The following is a 21,082-nucleotide window of genomic DNA, read 5'->3' on the forward strand; positions in this document are numbered from 1 at the left end:
CATCATAACCATTAAGTTTATTTAATGAGTTCTACGTGCGACTGCCCGTGTCAAGTTCTCACTATCCGGGAGAGACGGCGATTCGAATCGATTCCTATCCAGCTAGAGGGGTATTCTTAGCACTCACCCAAGCATACTTCATGAGGGCAGCTCGGATCACCTTTAGCACAACTCCGGACCAATTCGCGGGTCCGTACAGCGCCGCATCCCAGGGACCACCAATCTGCCAGGGCCAGGACTCTAACCTGACACCTCGGTCTTACGCCATTGACTCCCCGCACATCCTTACTACCAACCGGGGTGCGCACTTAAACCGAACGGGGTATCCGGCCGGAGATGCACTCGTAGGCTTCGCGGTCGGAACGACTTATCCGGCCAGCTAAGTGTTAGGTATGCGTTCAACATGACACGAGGACGTTACATCAATCAGTCCTTAATCGACACAGACGGGGATAGATTGACACCCAACACCTCCATGCCTTGTTGCTGCACTATCGTCATCCCGCCCGGTTTCAAGTTCAATATTAGCACATGGTTGTTTCCACGATAGCAAATATAGCCAACCGTGATCATCATCCACCTATCTCTCGCAGGTGACAGGAAATCACCCGGCTTCTACCGAGCTAAGCATGGCTAAGCATCATTTCGATCCTGGACCTACTCAGGTAAGGTATGAGGTGGACAAGGTAGTCATTACGCAGCAAGGGTGTCATATCAACGCCTAACACTTAATGCAACAATACATAAACATAGTCAATTGATAGCTAGATATGATAACCAAAATAGTAGGAGGCTTATAATGCTCCGGGGCTTGCCTTCAACGTAAGTAGAGGGACGGTGGTCAGGGCACTCCGGCAAGTCCTCCTCCTCAGCTCCTTGAGGTAGCTCTCCTTGCTGTCCTTCCGGCTCCGGCAGCTCGAACTCCAACACGGTCACGCCCTTGGGTACACCTATGTATGCATGACAAGGAGATAAATATAGAGAATGCACATATGATGCATGATGTCATAATGAAGAGCCAAAGGAGCATAAACAAGGTATAACATGGTATAAACTCCTAAGATTAAGTGAATCATAGAATAACAGGTGAGTGCATACTTCTTCTCTAGTAGAGAGGCTAACTAGACAAGTTAAACAATCCTAGCTACTCCTACTCAGTCCCTGGTTTCGTAGACAAACCAACTCGTCACAAGTTTCAGCTATAACTTAAGCATCAGTTGGTCAAACTAAGCAAGTAGGTACTTTCTGGAAATCTTAGCAAATTATCTACAATTCACTTTTAGACATCCTAGAATGATTCTCAGCCAAAATATGCTAAAACCTACAAAGTTGGCTGGCTGTCCTGGAAAATCCAGAGAGCAAGCACTTTTGCAGCAGCTACTTGTAACGTTCATAACTTTTAAACTACTCCACCAAATGCCATGAAACATGGACATGAAGTAGATAAGCAAGTTAGCTACAAGTTTGTTGTAGATAAGTTTCCCAGAAAACAAAAACTTCAAATAGTTCTTAAGCAATTACTATCAGCTACCCAGAATTGCTCTAGGAAAGGCATAAATAGCAAAAATAATATTTTGCACATAACAAGAATGTATCAAAGGGTCAATCCAAATGCACCAGTAGATAAAACATGTCTACAAAACACTAGAAAACATCATGGCAAGATCTAAACTCACTTCTATCATCACCTTTTTTCATTTATTTAATTATTAAGATGATTTAATGAACATGCATCCCAAGTGTTCCAAAAATTCTAAAAAAATTACAGCAAGCTACTTATGCTAACACAAGTTTACTGTAACATTTTCAGGGCACTTGCATATACAGCTTGTGAGATACAAAAATAACAAGCTAGCAAAGGCATGCAAGGCATAAATGTGAAACCCTATCAAAAAGTGTCAATCAACATATTTCAGATTTTTCCTAGCTTTAATTACACATGAGTACAACACTCAGCAAGTTTCACCACCAAAGGTGTCATAATTTATTTATTAAAAATACCACAAGAAACTCCTATTTGAACAAGAATTATTTATAACTTCACAATCAGGCATCCAAAAATCATGATAAATTTATCAGAGCCTATTCATATCATTAGTAACAACACCCTAAATTTGCATGGCCGACAGATCAACAGATTTCAAGATATAATTACCTCCTAATAAACCAATATTAAATTATATCTATTTATTTCCCCAAAAACATGGCATGTTTCGTATTTTTATTAAAACTAGATTACTACCAGAACTTAGCAAAATTGGAACTATGTCATTTGAATCTATAAAACTGGAGAAATGAATTCTACAAAAACAGCAAAGAATCTGCTACACAGTGACCAGGGATGTGAGAGGGAGAGACTGACACTCGGGACCCACGCGACAGAGAGACAGAGACAGGGGAGACGCTCGTCGCCGGCGAAACTCGACGACGGCGAGGTCTCGGTCGGATCCAAGGGCATCTACGTGTTCCTCTCCTCAAGGCGACTCTGTTGACCTACTTCAGTCACGCTCTACTGGACCCTAGGGTGCTCGCCGTCGGGAATGGCGGAGCAGCGGTGTTGCGCGGCGTTACGCCGGCGGATCTAGGCAATGGCGACGCGGTAGAGCTTCACGCCGAGCATCAGTGAGCCAAGGGAAAGCGATAGGAACAAGAATGGAGGGAAATGGTAGAGCAGAGAGGCCTGGCCACGTCGCCGGTGAGCTCGGGCGGAACTCCGGTGAGAGAGAACGGCTCGGAGCTCGGCAATGCCACCTCACCTGTGCTCGACAGTGGCTAAGGAGGTGACGCCAAGGTAGAGGAAGCTCTGGTGAAGCTTTTGGCGGGTTGGCTTGGCCGGAGGCGCGGTGGAACGGCCGGGAAAGCTCACCGAAGCGCGGCGGAGCTCGCTGTGGCAATGGCGGAGCGAAATGGAGCGCTCTGAGTGAGTGGAGGTCGCGTCTGAGGCATCCACTCAGTGCGTGGCGACTTGTGGATGCCGTGGGAGCTAACAGGAGGGGCCGTCGATGGTGTACGGCCGACAGGTGGCCGGACACACGGCGGTGGGTGAGTTCTGTCCGAATTGAATCGGTTTCTGAATCGCCCGATTGCAGTGACTGAATCCCGAAGTTCGTCGACGTTTTACTCCCAGCTCACTCAGTGGTTTTGGCTCGAAGTTGATCCTTTGGACAGAGCTACATGAGTTCTACAAGTTTGTTTACAAGATCAAAGCCTAACTCTGTCTGGATTTCAATCTACAAGGCTCCCAACAACCCTACCTCGAAACTGTGTGACTCAAGACTTAGCCAAATTCGGCTAAGTGTGAAATCAGCCCTGATTTTTGGCTTGTGGGCAGAATTTGAATGGGTTCCATGCATTTTCATGAAAATTCATCAACATAACTTTTGTAGCTTATGAAATTTACTACAACTTTGTTTTAGGTGTCATCTACATACAAGGTATCTAACACCAGTTCCATAAAACATCTTTGAAAAGAGGTCTAGGGGGTCAATTAGGTCAATCTAGGGTTAACCATGACTTAGGGGCATTTTTGGCCAAAACCTTCAACATGAACTTTGTTCAAAATGATGTTCTAAACATGATTAAAGTATTTTGGAAGACAATGTACACTTGTAAGCATTGGTCCTCTACTAGAATCACTTAAATCAAGCCACACAAGTAATTTTAATCATACATGGGACACATAAAGTGACATGTGATCATGATGTATGCTTATGAATGAGCATGATGATGCTTATGTTGATGCAATGCTCATGGTTAACATGCAAGCTAACACTAGGAGTGTTACAGCCCTTCCCCCTTACAAAAATCTCGTCCCGAGATTTGAAAGACGTACCATGTTTCATAGAATGAGGGATAAGTTACTTGTAAATAGTCCTCCCTTTCCCAAGTGGCATCTCTTTCACTTTGACGGTTCCACAAAACTCTAAAAAGTTTGATTACTCTCCCACGAGTAACTCGTTCCTTGACATCAAGAACTTGTACAGGCTTTTCTTCATAGGATAGATCAGACTGCAACTTTAGGCCTCTTGTTTCAACTCGCTCTTCGGGCACATGAAGACACTTCTTGAGTTGAGACACATGGAATACAGGGAAAACGGTTCCTAGTTCCGGAGGTAGTTGCACTTTGTAAGCTACCTTGCCACTTTTCTTGATAATTTGATAGGGACCCACATACCTAGGGGCAAGCTTTCTTTTTACACCAAAGCGGTTTACTCCCTTCATGGGTGATACCTTCAGGTACACAAAGTCACCTACTTCAAATTCGAGTGGTTTTCTCCTCCTATCCGCATAGCTTTTCTGTCTAGCTTGGGCAGCTTTCATGTGTTGCTGGATAATGAGAATTTGCTCTTCGGCTTCTTTGACAAAGTCAATTCCACGGTACCTCCTTTTGCTAGGTTCGACCCAGTTTAGAGGAGTTCTACATTTGCGGCCATACAAAGCTTCAAAAGGAGCCATTTGGATGCTTTCTTGATAACTGTTGTTGTAAGAGAATTCAGCTAAGGGTAGCCATTTCTCCCATGCACCCTTGGAAGAGACCACACATGCCCTCAACATATCCTCTAAAATTTGATTCACACGCTCAGTCTGGCCAGAGGTTTGAGGGTGGTACGCTGAACTGCGAATCAATTTTGTACCAAGGAGCGAATGCAGATGCTCCCAAAAGCGGGCAGTGAACTGAGGACCCCTATCAGAAATAATGGTGCGAGGCACTCCGTGTAATTTAACAATCTGAGAGAAGTATAACTCAGCGTAGTTGGATATTCAGTGTGTCGACTTCACAGGGATAAAATGGGCTGACTTGGTCAAACGGTCAACAATCACCCATATGGAGTCGTGTCCCTTTTGGGTAAGGGGAGGGCCAACAATAAAATACATGTTGATTTCCTCCCATTTCCAACCCGGAACCGACAAAGGTTGCAATAAACCTGCAGGTTTAAGGTGAACTGCCTTTACCCTGCAACAAGTATCACACCTAGCAACATAAGCTGCTATCTCCTTCTTCATCTTGGTCCACCAGAAACAAGGTTTCAAGTCTTGGTACATTTTGCTACTACCCGGATGAATGGACAACTTGGAAGAATGAGCTTCATCTAAAATCTTGTTGCGTAGGTCATGGTCCTTAGGTAGAACTAGTCGATCGTCAAACCACAGTACACCCTTCTCATCTACCCTGAAGTGCTTGGTGTCTTGCTCTTGCATTTTTCTTTTGATATGGAAAAATACCAGGATCAGACTTTTGGAGCTCTATGATTTGACTCTCTAACGAGCAGCTGACTACAATGTTGTGCAGGACCACCGGATGCAATAAATTGAAGCCTTCCTCTAGGAGAGGTCTAACATGTTTCTGACTAAGAGCATCGGCCACAACATTGGCTTTGCCTGGATGATAGTGTACTTCAAGGTTGTAGTCCTTTATCAATTCCAACCATCTTCTTTGTCTCATGTTCAACTCGGGCTGAGTGAATATATATTTGAGGCTCTTATGGTCAGTGTAAATGTGACATAGATTACCCAACAGATAATGCCTCCAGAGTTTCAATGCGTGTACAACTGCTTCAAACTCTAGATCATGAGTCGGGTAGTTGGCTTCATGTTTCCTCAGCTGCCGAGAGGCGTAGGCAATAACGCGGCCTTCTTGCATAAGCACACAACCTAGGCCAGTGCCAGATGCATCACAAAAGACATCAAATGGCGTTTCAATGTCAGGCTGTGCTAGAACAGGAGCGGTGGTCAGCAAATGGCGTAAAGTGGTGAAAGCGACTTCACACTCCTGGGACCACACAAACTTCACATCTTTTTGCAGTAGCTTGGTCATAGGCTTGGCTATTTTGGAGAAGTCTGGAATAAAGCGACGATAATATCCAGCTAGACCGAGAAAACTCCGGACCTCATGCACTGAAGTCGGGACCTTCTAGTTTAGAACCTCCTGCACTTTTGACGGCTCAACAGAAATACCTTCTTCGGATAGAATATGGCCTAGAAAAGGCACTTTCTTCAGCCAAAACTCACACTTGCTGAACTTGGCGAAGAGCTGATGTTCTCGTAATCTAGTGAGTACAATCCGAAGGTGCTTCTCATGTTCTTGTGCATTTTTAGAATACACCAATATATCATCGATGAACACCACCACGAACTTATCCAGTTCAGGCATGAACACCGAATTCATCAGGTACATGGAATGAGCAGGGGCATTAGTCAGACCAAAGGACATGACTAGATACTCATACAACCCATACCTGGTAGAGAAAGCCGTTTTAGGAATGTCTTCGGGTCGGATCTTGATTTGATGATACCCAGATCTCAGATCAATCTTGGAGAATACTTTGGCCTTGGCTAATTGATCAAACAGGATATCAATGCGAGGCAGTGGATACTTATTTTTAATGGTTACGGCATTGAGCGGACGATAGTCTACACACATACGTAGAGACTTGTCCTTCTTCTTAACAAAGAGAGCCGGACAACCCCATGGAGAAGAACTAGGCCGAATAAGACCTTTCTCGAGAAGTTCTTGCAATTGCTTTTTCAATTCTGCCAATTCATTGGGTGGCATTCGATATGGCCTTCTAGAGATAGGTGCGGTACCCAGAATAAGATCAATTTTAAATTCTATGTCCCTGTCCGGAGGCAACCCGGGCAGATCCTCTGGAAAGACATCCGGTAACTCACACACTACAGGAATCTCCGCCACAGTGAGTGGTCTAATAGCATTGGCAGCGTGACGGATGTCATTCTAGGAGAGCTGGATTAAGAAGGCTTCCTTGCTATCAGGCTCTCGCAACATGACTACCCTTGTGGAGGTGTCTATTAGTACCCCATTATTTCTCATCCAATTCATCCCTAAAATAACATCTATGCCCAAGCCCGGCAAAATTACAAGATTTGCTGAAAAGTTACGACCCTCAATAGCAATATTCACATCCTTCACTAACTAGTATAGTGCCCGTGCATTGCTACGGTTTTATCTAGAGACATACTTAATAAAAACAACTATTTTCAACGAAACAACGATATATTTTTCATAATTTATAGTCTCGGACAATTGTATATGATAATTAATATAATCTAAAATACACTTATGAATAATTAAGAAAAAGGAACAATAAACCATGTCTCATATATTTATACTAAAAATAAGTTTCTAATTGCTTAAGTAGATCTCGAAGCTCTTTAGGGATAATGTTTGCACGTTCATTTTGATTACTCTGTAGAATGTCCACCAAGCATTCCGTCCTCAGCGAATGTCCACTCTGTAAATGACAGATAGTAAGTTAACTTATTAATTTGCTATGCACTCTACAAAATTTACATAAAGGATATATAGTTTATATGCTTACATGGTGGACAAACAATTTTTCCCCGTCCCACTCTTTTAAATAACTATATACAAGGCTTGACACTTCCCTGGAGAAGAGCAAATGTTTATTTGTGGTAGCTAAATGACATGACTATTTGATGAGAAAGATCAAATTAGTTTTTGTACTTTAAAACAGTTTCTGACCTCTATCTAGCACTAAAGTCAGATTCCAAAATGTAATCTAAAACATCTTTGGATAAATAGAGTTCAATCCAATAGCAAAAACATATTAATCGTCTATGAATTAGAAATCGTCCAATAACAATCTAAGAGGACATGGTAAGCTTTCCATACCAAACTCTTAAGCTTTCTAAAGCTTTTCAATCATGTCTTGAGAATGAAGCTCTGTCCTTGGTAAATGCATCAAGCAAGAGGGCAACCTGCAGCAAAATAGGAAACAATTACCATGGATCAGACGCCAAGATGGCCGCCGTGCCATGCATCTCGCTCTCTGTCGTCGTGGCTCGTGCTGTGAGGATGCAATGCCGACCTCCTTCTCGAAGAGATGCCTGGGGCTATGGATCAGAAAAACAAACAATACTTATGATCTCCCCAAATAAAATCCATTGAGCATAGAACAGTATATTTAGATCAAACCTAACTCCTAAGCATAACCACAATTGGGTTAAAGCATTCAATGTATTGACAAATGACAACTGACATTTTTCAGTTAAGCCACTTACACCAAAATAAAGACCTCGACCTTGGAATTTCCAAATTGCACAAAAAATTTAGGTTAAATACGAATCCACAGATGCATAAATTGCCTCCGCTCTTATGAAATAACACTATGCAAGTACCATATATATACACGTTGCTCACTGAAATAACTCCAAAAATTCAGATAATCCAAACCGTGTGCATATAATTCCCACCCAAAACAGCCAAAAAATTCACCCAGCCTCACCTGTGTGGAGACCAAGTCAGCGACAACATCAAACGCAACAAAATCAGCATAGCAAGTAACCGGCTATTTGACCACATTGAACAGTTTGAACGTTGAAAGAGAATTAGGATTACTTTAACATATTGTCTTAGCTTTACTTAGATATCAAATATCTACATAGCATTAACAAAATCAATAAATTCATACTTGTTGACTCACTAACGGCTAAGACAAAATTTAAATATATACACTGACTTATGTTAATGAACAGCTACACTCTTCCTCTGATTCCGAATCTGACATTGAAGAGTGCCGCTGATGAAACTTGATGATGACAACCTTACACTGAAGACTACCTTAATTTGCTCAGCAGTAGAACAACCTCTAATTGATTCAGGAAGAAAAGCTACCTCAAGTTGCTCAGCAGCAGAACAACCTTCACTTGATTCAGGAAGAAAAGCAATCTCAAGATAGACCTGTATTTTGAAGCCGTGACCCTTTTAGACCTCCAAACATTGAACATGCAAGGGAAAAATAAGACTGGTTAATACATAAGAAAAAGAGTGAGAGAAAAATTAAAGTATATTACTCGTGCTAACGATACAGGCCATATTAAGTCCAAAGTTAACTATGCTTTTCCCACACAAGAAAATTCCAAAGTTTACAACTGCATGTGCATGATGTAACAAATAAATCATGAGCATACAATCAGCACCCACAAAACTCACCCTCAATATGGCGGCAGGTGTGACTTGCTGCCAGTGCTCCACCATGAATGTCTTCTATTTTTACTTCAGCGCATGGTTCTTTGACCTCTCCTCCACAAATCAGTTCCAAGAACTTGTCCACGAGCTCATGAATGCCCACAATCTGTACGCATCAATGAAGTTGCTCTGAACCCCTAAGATCTGATGAAGTCGGGTAGGCAAAACTTGATCTCCAACCTTGAGGCGACTGCAAAAAAACACAACAGCAAGCTAGGATGGTCACAACAAGCTAACTTACAGCAGCTAAACCTTGACTGTGGCATTTAGTCCGGCACTTGTTTAGTTGGAGGTTTCCTTCCTGCTGGACTGAAAAATCAGAAACACTCACAGTAACTGAAAAATTCAGAAACATTCACAGTTCCTGCAGAACTGAAAATTCAAAGACATTCACAGTTCTTGCTAACCTGAAAATTTAGAGACTTCACAGCTCACTCTAAACTGGAAATTTAGAGACTTCGTGGACCACACACAAAACTGAATTGGTGATGAGTCTATTCATGCTGATTTGTCAGGGTGATTATTTATGGTAATTGTTAGTTCCAAACAGAGTGCTTTACAGTCCATGTGTATGGGGACTTCTTTATTTGCTGACCAAGAAAAAGATAACAGCATTGATACCCGAGAAAAATTAACCTATGTTCAATAAAATCCTAGCTTCCAGAAAACATCAATCTAACAGATTAGCCAAGCTAAAGCTCACATAGCTTTTCAAGAAATCATTAGCCCACCAGGACTGAACCTCCTATTTCAAGCAAGGCAGCAACTGGTGAGCGAACATTCAGAGCTGTTTGCAAAATAGCTCCATCCAAAAGTAATAAAAAACTAATAAATCCCCACAGCTTACACAAGGTGTTGCCACATGGATTAACGCAATGATGACGCAAACTGGAATTAAAAATAAGTATTTTAGAAGGCAGCCATGTCGACCTGTATAACTAAATAAAGCTACTAAAAAATTAATAAATAAATCTCCCTAGCTAAGACAAGGTGTATGGCACACATAAGAAACAAGATTATACAGGGAATGGAGGACTGAGTCAATGATGGTAGAAACTGAAATCTAAACAAAACATTCCATAAGGCATGAAGTAACTTATTACCACACGTGGAAGATTCTGAAGCGTGAAATGCTCACAAGAAGTTTATCCTTTCACGATCCAGACCTATAAACAACAGCAAACATAAGAAATCTGCTGGTAGAACAGGGCAACACGCCAGCAGAGACCATATCGCACACCCTAAGGACGGGAAGAAAGACAGATCAGGCAAAAGCAAAAAACCTCACTACAACACCTCTTGGAATTTTAACGGCTGGCACAGATGCTTTGCTGGGAACAACCAACTCCCCTTTGGCAACCATATTTCAGAATCGCAGAGAAAATAAGGTTGGAAAAGAAATAGGCAGAATGGAGGAGGCCGGAAGTGCGCCATAGCTCCCATCGCGCTGGACCACAGGAAGGACACGACTCCCATCGTTTTGGACCACAGGAAGAACATGACGACGCTAGCAGACACGGCATGACCCCATAGCGGCAGCGAACGGTGGCTAGGGGCGGTCGGCAGCAAGCCCCGGCCGCGCGCCCTCCTGGCCGCGAGCCCCGTCCACGAGCCCTCCTGGCCGCGAGCCCCGGCCGCGTGCCCTCCTTGGTTGCGAGCCCTCCTGGCCGTCATGGAGGCGGCCGTGAGCCCTCCTGGCCGGCGTGGAGGCGCGGAGGCGGCCGCGAGCCCCGGCCGCACGCCCTCCTCGCCACGAGCCCCGGCCGCGCGCCCTCCCTGGCCGCGAACTCTCCTGGCTAGGCGTGGAGGCGGCCGCGCGCCCCGTGAGCCCTCCTCGCCGGGCGTAGAGTTCTAGCGGCGCCCATGCGAAATAATTATACGACCTCGAGAAGAGAAACGGTCGCGCGTGAGAGGGAGCATCTGGAGGGAGTCGAGGCGCCGAGCGATGCGCGTGGGAGGGAGTCGAGGCGCGACTTCTCGGCTACCGGTGCGCGGAGGGTGGGAGCCGGCCCGACCGAGGTGGAGGGGGTGAGTGATGAGTTTGATCCAAGTGTTCCTGGCCGTTGGATGTGAGTGAACATGAGAAAGATGATTCATTGTCTAATCTTGTCCCTTAATTTTGAAAATTAGATATTGTTGTGTGCAATTAGTTGGGTGTACTTAGATTAGGCAATGACTGTGCGGGGTAGTTTTCTGTGTAGCTTTAGGAAAGTTTAAAGTGGTGCATTATATAGTAGTGGAGATTGGTTCGTGGAAATTTGGTTCCCAGCAGCACTAATGCATAATTTGCCACTGTCAAGATCAACTACATGCTGTCCATGCTTAGATGCGAATGCTTGACTCATAAACGAATGCAAAGCTCCAGAATCAAACAAGACAACTGCAGGATGTTGATTGACAAGAAACATACCAGCGGTGACCGCTTCACCTTCAGGGATTTCTTCAACAGTAGTGTAGTGCACACGACAAGTACGGTTATTGCCTCCAGCTGCAGAATTCCTCTTGGGATATGGGCAATCTCTCGCCCAGTGACCAACTTGTTTGCAATTGAAGCAATGGCGGTTATCAGGGGGAGTCTTGGGACTTCCTTGACCTGTGGCGCCCCTTGGGAGAGCAACTGTGAAGGACTTGCGAACTCCCGTCTTCACAGTTGACTTTTTCTGCGGCGGCCTATACCTTGTCACAGCATTTGGTGGGTGATAGGCCGGCTTATTTGTCACGGGAGCCTTGGACTATGAAGCACCTGTCTCATAGGCCCTCTTGCGGTTCTTGCATGCGGCATACACAGCATTGGAGTTCTCCTGAGTCAACGCATCACTCACAAACTCATTAAAGGTGGTACTCTTGTTACCCACCATGTTTTTGGACAGCTTGGGTCCCAACCCTCTCTTGAAACTAGCAAGCTTCTTGGCCTCACTATGAACCATTTCAGGAGCATAGCGAGACAAATTATTAAAAGCATGAAGATATTCAGTCAAGCTTTTAGTGCCCTATGTCAGGTTCATGAACTCAGTGTGCTTGAGGAATATAGGTGTTCCTGAAAGCAGTTTTGAACTGATCCCAGGTCACCTCAACATCGGCAGGCAAGCAGGTCCTGTAATGACTCCACCAGACACCTGCTTTGCCCTCCAACTGGTGGGCTGCATATTCCGCCTTTAGCTCCTCTGTTACCCTCAGCAAGCGGAACTTCTGCTCAAGAGTGTTCAGCCACTCATCAGCTTCTAGAGGTTCAATAGCCTCCTTGAAAACCGGTGGCTTCATGTCCTGAAAATCCTTGAAACTACTGTGCTGATTTGCCTCTCCACCTTGACGGACATGGCGACCACCCCGGTTTTGCTGCACCATAGTCTGCATAGCCTCATTGAGCATGCGCTGGCCCTCAACAAGAGCTGCCAATAGCTCAGTAGGCGTAGGCGGGGGAGGAGGCGGTGGTGGCGGCACCTCATTGTGACCGGAGCGAGTATTGCGAGCCATCTACACAAGGCATACCAAGTGACCGTTTAGGACAACAGATATATTTGCCATGAACCTCAATTGCTGCCATACGGAATTTAATGAAGTAAATTCACATAATTTAAGGCACAATAATCCATGTACAACAAGAGAATATCACCCATGACACTTGGTTATTCTCGCGATCATTCACATCCACAATTCAGAAGGATTAGAGACATTGCAGAAAATTATTTAAGCTCAACATAAACATGGAGCATCACAAATAACTGCATAGGGTTACATAGAGTCATTGCCACAACTTAAGTCTTACAGGAGGGGCACCATGGCCAAATACATAGAGTCTTAGCTGAAATTCAGATTACATGTCCATTACATAAAGAGATGGAAACTGATACATGAGCATGGAATCATTGCTAGGCTACATATCTTCCTCAGATTCTCCATTAGAAATGATGCCATCATTCTGATCTTCCTCACTAGGAGCTTCTTCATGATTAAAGGGGATAGGATGTGGGATAGGATTTATGATATTATTTAGGCGATGGACATCTAACTGCAGCTCAGCAATCCTAGTGATCAGCTCTTCCTCTCTCATCTCAGCATGTAACAAGGCTCTAACTCTAGCAGCTTCTCTATTTTCAGCTAAGCGCATAGCCTCATCTCACTCCCTAGTCATTTGCATCATGCGGGCTTGTGCCTCATTGCGCTCTCTAACTGCGTTCTCAACTTGGTTGCGGCGGGCTTGCAAAGCGGTGTGATAGTTTTGGATTTCAGCTTGTGCATCCCTAAAAGCCTTGCGGTGCTTGCGCACACGCTTGCGCAGTTTGCGATGCCCAACTTGAGCTTGTTGGGGTGCTAGCATGGCGTCTATGTAGGTGTCCTGGCTTACATAGTATAGCTTAAGTACCGCCAGCATGGCACTCATGGCAGGGCTAGAGCTATATCCTAGCATGGTTTCTCTCATCTCTAAAGGCTCATTTCCTATCGGAGACACAAATGTGTTGGTCACACTCACTCTAGGGATGGATCCAGCTGGGCCATTCACTAGCTCATCACCATAATCTTGGCATATCTCCAGCAATACTTCTAAGGCTGCTACTTGGGCACCCTCCGAAGGAGTTTGGCCATCGCACTCTACTATCCAACCTAGCCACTGTGGGTTATTTGGACAAGGGGGAACTGTAATTTGAACATCTACCCAAGGTAAGGCTCCTGCATGCTCAGACTCGGTCCAAGTGTACTTAGGTGGTTCCTCATATCCAACTGAACTTAGCACCCTTCACAACAAAGTAGGAGTGCCAAACATGTCCAGGAAAGTCTCACTTGCGTGTGGGGCTGCCATCTGTAGAAAGACCACATTTGAGTAAGGGAGATCAATTACAAGGAAAGGTAAATAGATATAATTTCAGAATTTAATACTTAAGTAGTGCATAAGGAAGGTATGAATGATTCGTGATGCATGCACGTTCCATACGTCCTTTCCATTCCTAGAAGAAGGTTCTAACGGTATAGTCGGTGGCATACATACGTGCACTCTTTATACGCAACTACACGGTCTACACATTTCGTTGTTAGTGTACCTGCAGAAAATTCCATTTCAGCCCAACCCCACAATAGTATATGTGCAGAAATGTAAATCCAATCATCAACAGTCAAGCTAGATACTCCGATATATATTCCCAAACATATATCGCAGCATCCTACCCTTTTTGGATACACCCACCTATACATCAAATATGTATACATGGCTGCACCTACTACCCACAATTAAGCACCTTCATATATACATTTGTGAAACATGTAAATATTCCAGTAACCACAGCTAACACTCCCCTAGACCGACGGTTGGACGGTCATGCTCTCACAGCTCACACTTACCGTAGCGTAGAGGCATATAGATTCATACATTACCACTCAAGCAAGTGGCATCCATACAATTTCACGCCGTATGAACGACGAAAGAAAACAATCATTGCTTACCATGGCGTAGAGGTATGTGATCCATTCATTACCACTTAAGTAAGTGGCATCCATATTATTGCACGCCATGTTAGTAATATTAAGCCACCTAGAAGTCCTTATACGGGCATAAAGGGTATGACCACTGGCATGGTATAAGTTATTAAAACATTTTTAAAACAGCCCTATGCATAGTCTAATTTGCCAAATTAGCTTTGGAAAAACCAAATTCATTTGTTTTTAAATACATCTATGATGATTAGATGCTTAATCTTGCTCTGATGCCAGCTGTAACAGAACCGTCCAATTTATAAGAATTCAACTGAATTAGCGACCACGAAGGCAGTCAAACCAATGGACTTGAACCCACATAAACCCGGTAGTCCGACGAAATCTCAAAAGTCCTCGATTCAACCAACATACAACCAAGATCGTACATGATCAAGCATCACCATCACAGATTACATTCATTCATCATAGAACATAGTTTTACATCACATCAGAGTTTAAAAGAGGTTATTACAAACCAGAGTAGTAGCGGAAACAAAGTAGTTTAAAACATCACACCCTCAGTTTATAATACATGCCAGTTCCATGGTCAAACCCAACAAAAGCACAACTGAAGATAAAGAAGATGATTACGCCCATGATCTATTCATCGTCCGCAGCCGGATAATGGCAGTTAGCGCAGTAGCCGTGATACACGACATCATCTACAACAGGGGTAAATAAAACCCTGAGTACGAGAATGTACTCAGCGAGACTTACCCGTCTTAAACCAAAATAAAGGGACACCAAGGAGTATGCAAGGCTGATCTTTGTGGACTGGTTTGACTCACCTTTTTGCATAAAATGCCTTTGTTGTAAGTAACCCATTTACCATATTACGCAGCAGGTTTACCATATTACGCAGCAGGTTCATTACTTAACAACTATCCACTAGATTAGCACCTAATCTAAGCATACACTTGAGTATTTACGCATCACAATAATAACCATATCCAGATTATCACATAGCTATCAATATTTTCATCATAACCATTAAGTTTGTTTAGTGAGTTCTACGTGCGACTGCCCATGTCAAGTTCTCACTATCCGGGAGAGACGGCGATTCGAATCGATTCCTATCCAGCTGGAGGGGTATTCCTAGCACTCACCCAAGCATACTTCATGAGGGCAGCTCGGATCACCTTTAGCACAACTCTGGACCTATTCGCGGGTCCGTACAGCGCTGCACCCCCAGGGACCGCCAATCTGCCAGGGCCAGGACTCTAACCTGACACATCGGTCTTACGCCATTGACTCCCCGCACATCCTTACTACCAACCGGGGTGCGCACTTAAACCGAACGGGGTATCCGGCCGGAGATGCACTCGTAGGCTTCGCGGTCGGAACGACTTATCCGGCCAGCTAAGTGTTAGGCATGCGTTCAACATGCCACGAGGACGTTACATCAATCAGTCCTTAATCGACATAGACGGGGATAGATTCACACCCAAGACCTCCATGCCTTGTTGCTGCACTATCGTCATCCCACCCGGTCTCAAGTTTAATAGTAGCACATGGTTATTTCCACGATAGCAAATATAGCCAACCGTGATCATCATCCACCTATCTCTCGCAGGTGACAGGAAATCACCCTGCTTCTAACGAGCTAAGCATGGCTAAGCATCATTTCGATCCTGGACCTACTCAGGTGAGGTATGAGGTGGACAAGGTAGTCATTATGCAGCAAGGGTGTCATATCAACGCCTAACACTTAATGCAACAATACATAAACATAGTCCATTGATAGCTAGATATGATAACCAAAATAGTAGGAGGCTTATAATGCTCCGGAGCTTGCCTTCAACATAAGTAGAGGGACGGTGGTCAGGGCACTCCGGCAAGTCCTCCTCCTCAGCTCCTTGAGGTAGCTCTCCTTGCTGTCCTTCCAGCTCCGGCAGCTCGAACTCCAACACGGTCACGCCCTTGGGTACACCTATGTATGCATGACAAGGAGATAAATATAGAGTATGCACATATGATGCATGATGTCATGATGAAGAGCCAAAGGAGCATAAACAAGGTATAACATGGTATAAACTCCTAAGATTAAGTGAATCATAGAATAACAGGTAAGTGCATACTTCTTCTCTGGTAGAGAGGCTAACTAGACAAGTTAAACAATCCTAGCTACTCCTACTCAGTCCCTGGTTTCATAGACAAACCAACTCGTCACAAGTTTCAGCTATAACTTAAGCATCAGTTGGTCAAACTAAGCAAGTAGGTACTTTCTGGAAAGATTAGCAAATTATCTACAATTCACTTTTAGACATCCCAGAATGATTCCCAGCCGAAATATGCTAAAACGTACAAAGTTGACTGGCTGTCTTGGAAAATCCAGAGAGCTAGCACTTTGCAGCAGCTACTTGTAACATTCATAACTTTTAAACTACTCCACCAAATGCCATGAAACTTGGACACGAAGTAGATAAGCAAGTTAGCTACAAGTTTGTGGTAGACAAGTTTCCCAGAAAACAAAATCTTCAAATAGTTCTTAAGCAATTGCTATCAGCTACCCAGAATTACTATAGGAAAGGCATAAATAGCAAAAATAATATTTTGCACATAACAAGAATGTATCAAAGGGTCAATCCAAATGCACCAGTAGATAAAACATGTCTAGGAAATGCTAGAAAATATCATGGCAAGATCTAAACTCACTTATATCATCACCTTTTTCATTTATTTAATTATTAAGGTGATTTAATGAACATGCATCCCAAGTGTTCCAAAAATTCTAAGAAAATTACAGCAAGCTACTTATGATAACACAAGTTTACTGTAAAATTTTTAGGGCACTTGACATACAGCTTGTGAGATACAAAAATAACAAGCTAGCAAAGGCATGCAAGGCATAAATGTGAAACCCTATCAAAAAGTGTCCAACAGCAGATTTCAGATTTTTTCTAGCTTTGCTTACACATGAGTACAATACTCAGCAAGTTTCACCACCAAAGGAGTCATAATTTACTTATTAAAATACCACAAGAAACTCCTATTTGAACAAGGATTATTTATAACTTCACAATCAGGCATCCAAAAATCATGATAAATTTATCAGAGCCTATTCATATCATTAGTAACAACACCCTAAATTTGCATGGCCAACAGATCAACAGATTTCAAGATATAATTACCTCCTAATAAACCAAGATTAAATTATATCTATTTATTTCCCCAAAAACATGGCATGTTTCATATTTTTATTAAAAACTAGATTACTACCCAAACTTGGCAAAATTGGAACCATGTCATTTAGATCTATAAAACTCGAGATATGAATTTTACAAAAACAGCAAAGAATCTGCTACACAGTGACCAGGGATGTGAGAGGGAGAGACTGACACCTGGGACCCACGCGACAGAGAGACAGAGACAGGGGAGACGCTTGTCGCCGGCGAAACTCGACGACGGCGAGGTCTCGGTCGGATCCAAGGGCATCTACGTGTTCCTCTCCTCAAGGCGACTCTATTGACCTACTTCACCCGCGCTCTACTGGACCCTAGGGTGCTCGCCGTCGGGAATGGCGTAGCGGCGGTGCTGCGCGGCGTTACGCCGGCGGATCTAGGCAATGGCGACGCGATAGAGCTTCACGCCGAGCATCAGTGAGCCAAGGGAAAGCGATAGGAACAAGAATGGAGGGAAATGGTGGACCAGAGAGGCCTGGCCACGTCGCCGATGAGCTCGGGCGTAACTCCGGCAAGAGAGAACGGCTCGGAGCTCGACAATGCCGCCTCACCTGTGCTCGACAGTGGCTAAGGAGGTGACGCCGAGGTAGAGGAAGCTCTGGTGAAGCTTTTGGCGGGCTGGCTTGGCCGGAGGCGCAGTGGAATGGCTAGGAAAGTTCGCCGAAGCGCGGCAGAGCTCGCTGTGGCAATGGCGGAGCGAAATGGAGCGCTCTGAGCGAGTGGAGGTCACGTCTGAGGCATCCACTCGGTGCGTGGTGACTTGTCGACGCCGTGGGAGCTGACAGGAGGGGCCGTCAACAGCGTACGGCCGACAGATGGCCGGACACGTGGCGGCGGGAGAGTTCTGTCCGAACTGAATCGGTTTCTGAATCGCCCGATTGCAGTGACTTAATACCGAAGTTCGTCGACGTTTTACTCCCAGCTCACTCGGTGGTTTTGTCTCGAACTTGATCCTTTGGACAGAGCTACATGAGTTCTACAAGTTTGTTTACAAGATCAAAGCCTAACTCGGTCTGGATTTCAATCTACAAGGCTCCAACAACCCTACCTCGAAACTGTGATTCAAGACTTAGCCAAATTCGGCTAACTGTGAAATCAGCCCTGATTATTGGCTTGTGGGCAGAATTTGAATGGGTTCCATGCATTTTCATGAAAAGTCATCAACATAACTTTTGTAGCTTATGAAATTTACTACAACTTTGTTTTAGGTGTCATCTACATGCAAGGTATCTAACACCAGTTTCATAAAACATCTTTGAAAAGAGGTCTATGGGGTCAATTAGGTCAATCTAGGGTTAACCATGACTTAGGGCCATTTTTGGCCAAAACCTTCAACATGAACTTTGTTCAAAATGATGTTCTAAACATGATTAAAGAATTTTGGAAGACAATGTACACTGGTAAGCATTGGTCCTCTACTACAATCACTTAAATCATACATGGGACACATAAAGTGACATGTGATCATGATGTATGCTTATGAATGAGCATGATAATGCTTATGTTGATGCAATGCTCATGGTTAACATGCAAGCTAACACTAGGAGTGTTACAGGGGAGCTTGTTGACGGTCCTTAATGCTCATATTTAACCATCAACTAATCATGGAAAAGGATCCAAATGCAACCAACAACCAGACTTAGGGTTTTATCTGACAGAATTCCACGAGTTTTGGTGTTTGTCTATTTCTACAGGGGGTTATCAGGAAATACGGAAGAAAGGCCCACACGTTAGGTTTACATAGAGATATTAATGTGCCGCACAATTTTCTATCATCTACAAGACTCCAAAAGCCACGGGAATGAACGGGAAGCCGAGAGGGCTCAGGGACAGGGCGCCCGCCCTACTCCTTTGGGCGCCTGCCCACCTTCAGTGTCCAATTCGGACCCGTTTCATGGATCACGCTCCATTGACCTAAAGGATCAAGGAAAACCGTGCGATTAATGTCGGTTTGATCCGACGGCCTAGATTCATCTGAAAAGACTATATAAGCAAGGCCCCCTGGCCCCTGGAGATCATACCTCTTCTACAGAATCAAAGCTAGGGTTTCAATTATTCATCCAACTAGAGAGGATCCCTCTAGTTCATCTAGTTCTAGTTCTAGTTCCTCTAGTTCGAGTTCTAGTTAGTTCTAGTTGTAATCTAGAAAATAGGGAGATAGAAGAGGAGAGCGGAGGAGGAGTCGGATCTGTCGGATCTTCCTCAACATTGTACTTTTGCAGTAACCCGTTCATTCTTCATCGTTCTCCAGGTTCTTCAATTCATAATTCCTGAGTTCTTTAATTACATTTATTTACATTCAAGTTATTCATTGGATTCCCGCTTGCATCAAGTGATCTAGTCTTTATAACACTAGAGTAGTAATTAATAGATTAGACGTGGTGTTTAGTCTTGCAATTACCTAGAATTGCACCCAATCCTGCGGATTGTTGTGGTAGCCCTAGGGTAGTGACAGCCCTAACGGTCGACGTATTCCACCTCGTTCGGATCGGTGTTTGTAGGACCGTAGTCAGAGCTTCCTAGCCCCCTTCTCATCTCTTTATGTGGTTAGTGTTTTGATGTCCCGAAATAGATAATCTTGAAGTAATTCCTGATTCTTAGATCAACTAGAGAACTCTCAGGAAACTTCCTCTCTTCCCACCAAAAATAATTATATAGTTATCCTTGGGCGATCTTGAATCTTAATTAGTACACTCACGTTCCCTGTGGAAAATCGATACTCTGGAATACTCCCGGGTGAAAGCTACATCGGTATCCGTGCGCTTGCGGATTTTTCTGTTTGCGTTTAAAATACCCAACAGAGCCCCAAGTCTCTTTCCCTTCCTTAGTGTTCTAAAAGTCCAAACAAATTCGTCTCTCGACCCTATGTGGTGAGTAGAAAGTGTCTTAGCCCGTGGGCGCGAATCTTCTCTCAGACTTGTTCCTTCTTAAGATTTAGGGAATGAATCTGCGGTTTTTTAGTTTCCTTTAGAAAAGGAAAGAAGACCTTGGGTCGGGGAGTTCTAACTTGTGAAAAAATTTAGGGTCATCGCAGGGGGTTCCCCCGTTGTAGCCCCCGAGGGAGGCTCAGACTCTATAGAGCAGAGCCGAGGCTCACTCTATAAAAAGAAACAATCATATGACTCATATTTTTTATTATTTATCCGAGGCGAAGTACAAATAACTTTCTTTACAGAATTTTAGGGATAGAGCAGAACTTTCTGTGTTCCATGCATTGTTGTAGACCTCTCCTGCTTCGTTGATGAGCTTGTATGTGCCGGGTCGGAGAACTTCGGTGATGACGAAGGGTCCTTCCCAGGGAGGTGTGAGCTTGTGACGGCCCTTGTTGCTTTGCCTGAGCCTCAGCACCAAGTCGCCGACTTGAAAGGCTCGACCTCGGACTCGTCGAGCGTGCTAGCGTCGGAGGGCCTGCTGGTACTTGGCGGAA

The 21,082-nt window shown here is 44.1% G+C and overlaps 1 protein-coding gene and 1 pseudogene across 8 annotated transcripts; one reads left to right on the forward strand and one right to left on the reverse strand.

Moving 5' to 3' along the window:
- LOC110431292 overlaps window positions 1–21,082 on the forward strand; it is an 83,710-nt pseudogene that overhangs the window by 48,692 nt on the left and 13,936 nt on the right.
- LOC110431293 lies at window positions 7,152–9,117 on the reverse strand. Of its 8 annotated transcripts, XM_021450273.1 has the most exons (5): window positions 8,972–9,117; window positions 8,654–8,740; window positions 8,041–8,060; window positions 7,763–7,872; window positions 7,152–7,250 (listed from the first exon to the last, which is right to left on the reverse strand). In XM_021450273.1, exons 1-5 carry the CDS (start codon window positions 9,014–9,016, stop codon window positions 7,201–7,203), a joined length of 312 nt encoding a protein of 103 aa, XP_021305948.1. In that variant the 5' UTR covers window positions 9,017–9,117; the 3' UTR covers window positions 7,152–7,200. The 8 variants fall into 8 exon arrangements, 1 of the variants encoding a protein (XP_021305948.1); XR_002448763.1 differs by lacking the exon at window positions 8,041–8,060 and having other exon boundaries at window positions 8,654–8,719; XR_002448758.1 differs by lacking the exon at window positions 8,041–8,060 and having other exon boundaries at window positions 8,654–8,749.

The sequence above is a fragment of the Sorghum bicolor genome, chromosome 10, assembly GCF_000003195.3.
Source record: "Sorghum bicolor cultivar BTx623 chromosome 10, Sorghum_bicolor_NCBIv3, whole genome shotgun sequence".
Classification (NCBI taxonomy): Eukaryota; Viridiplantae; Streptophyta; class Magnoliopsida; order Poales; family Poaceae; genus Sorghum; species Sorghum bicolor.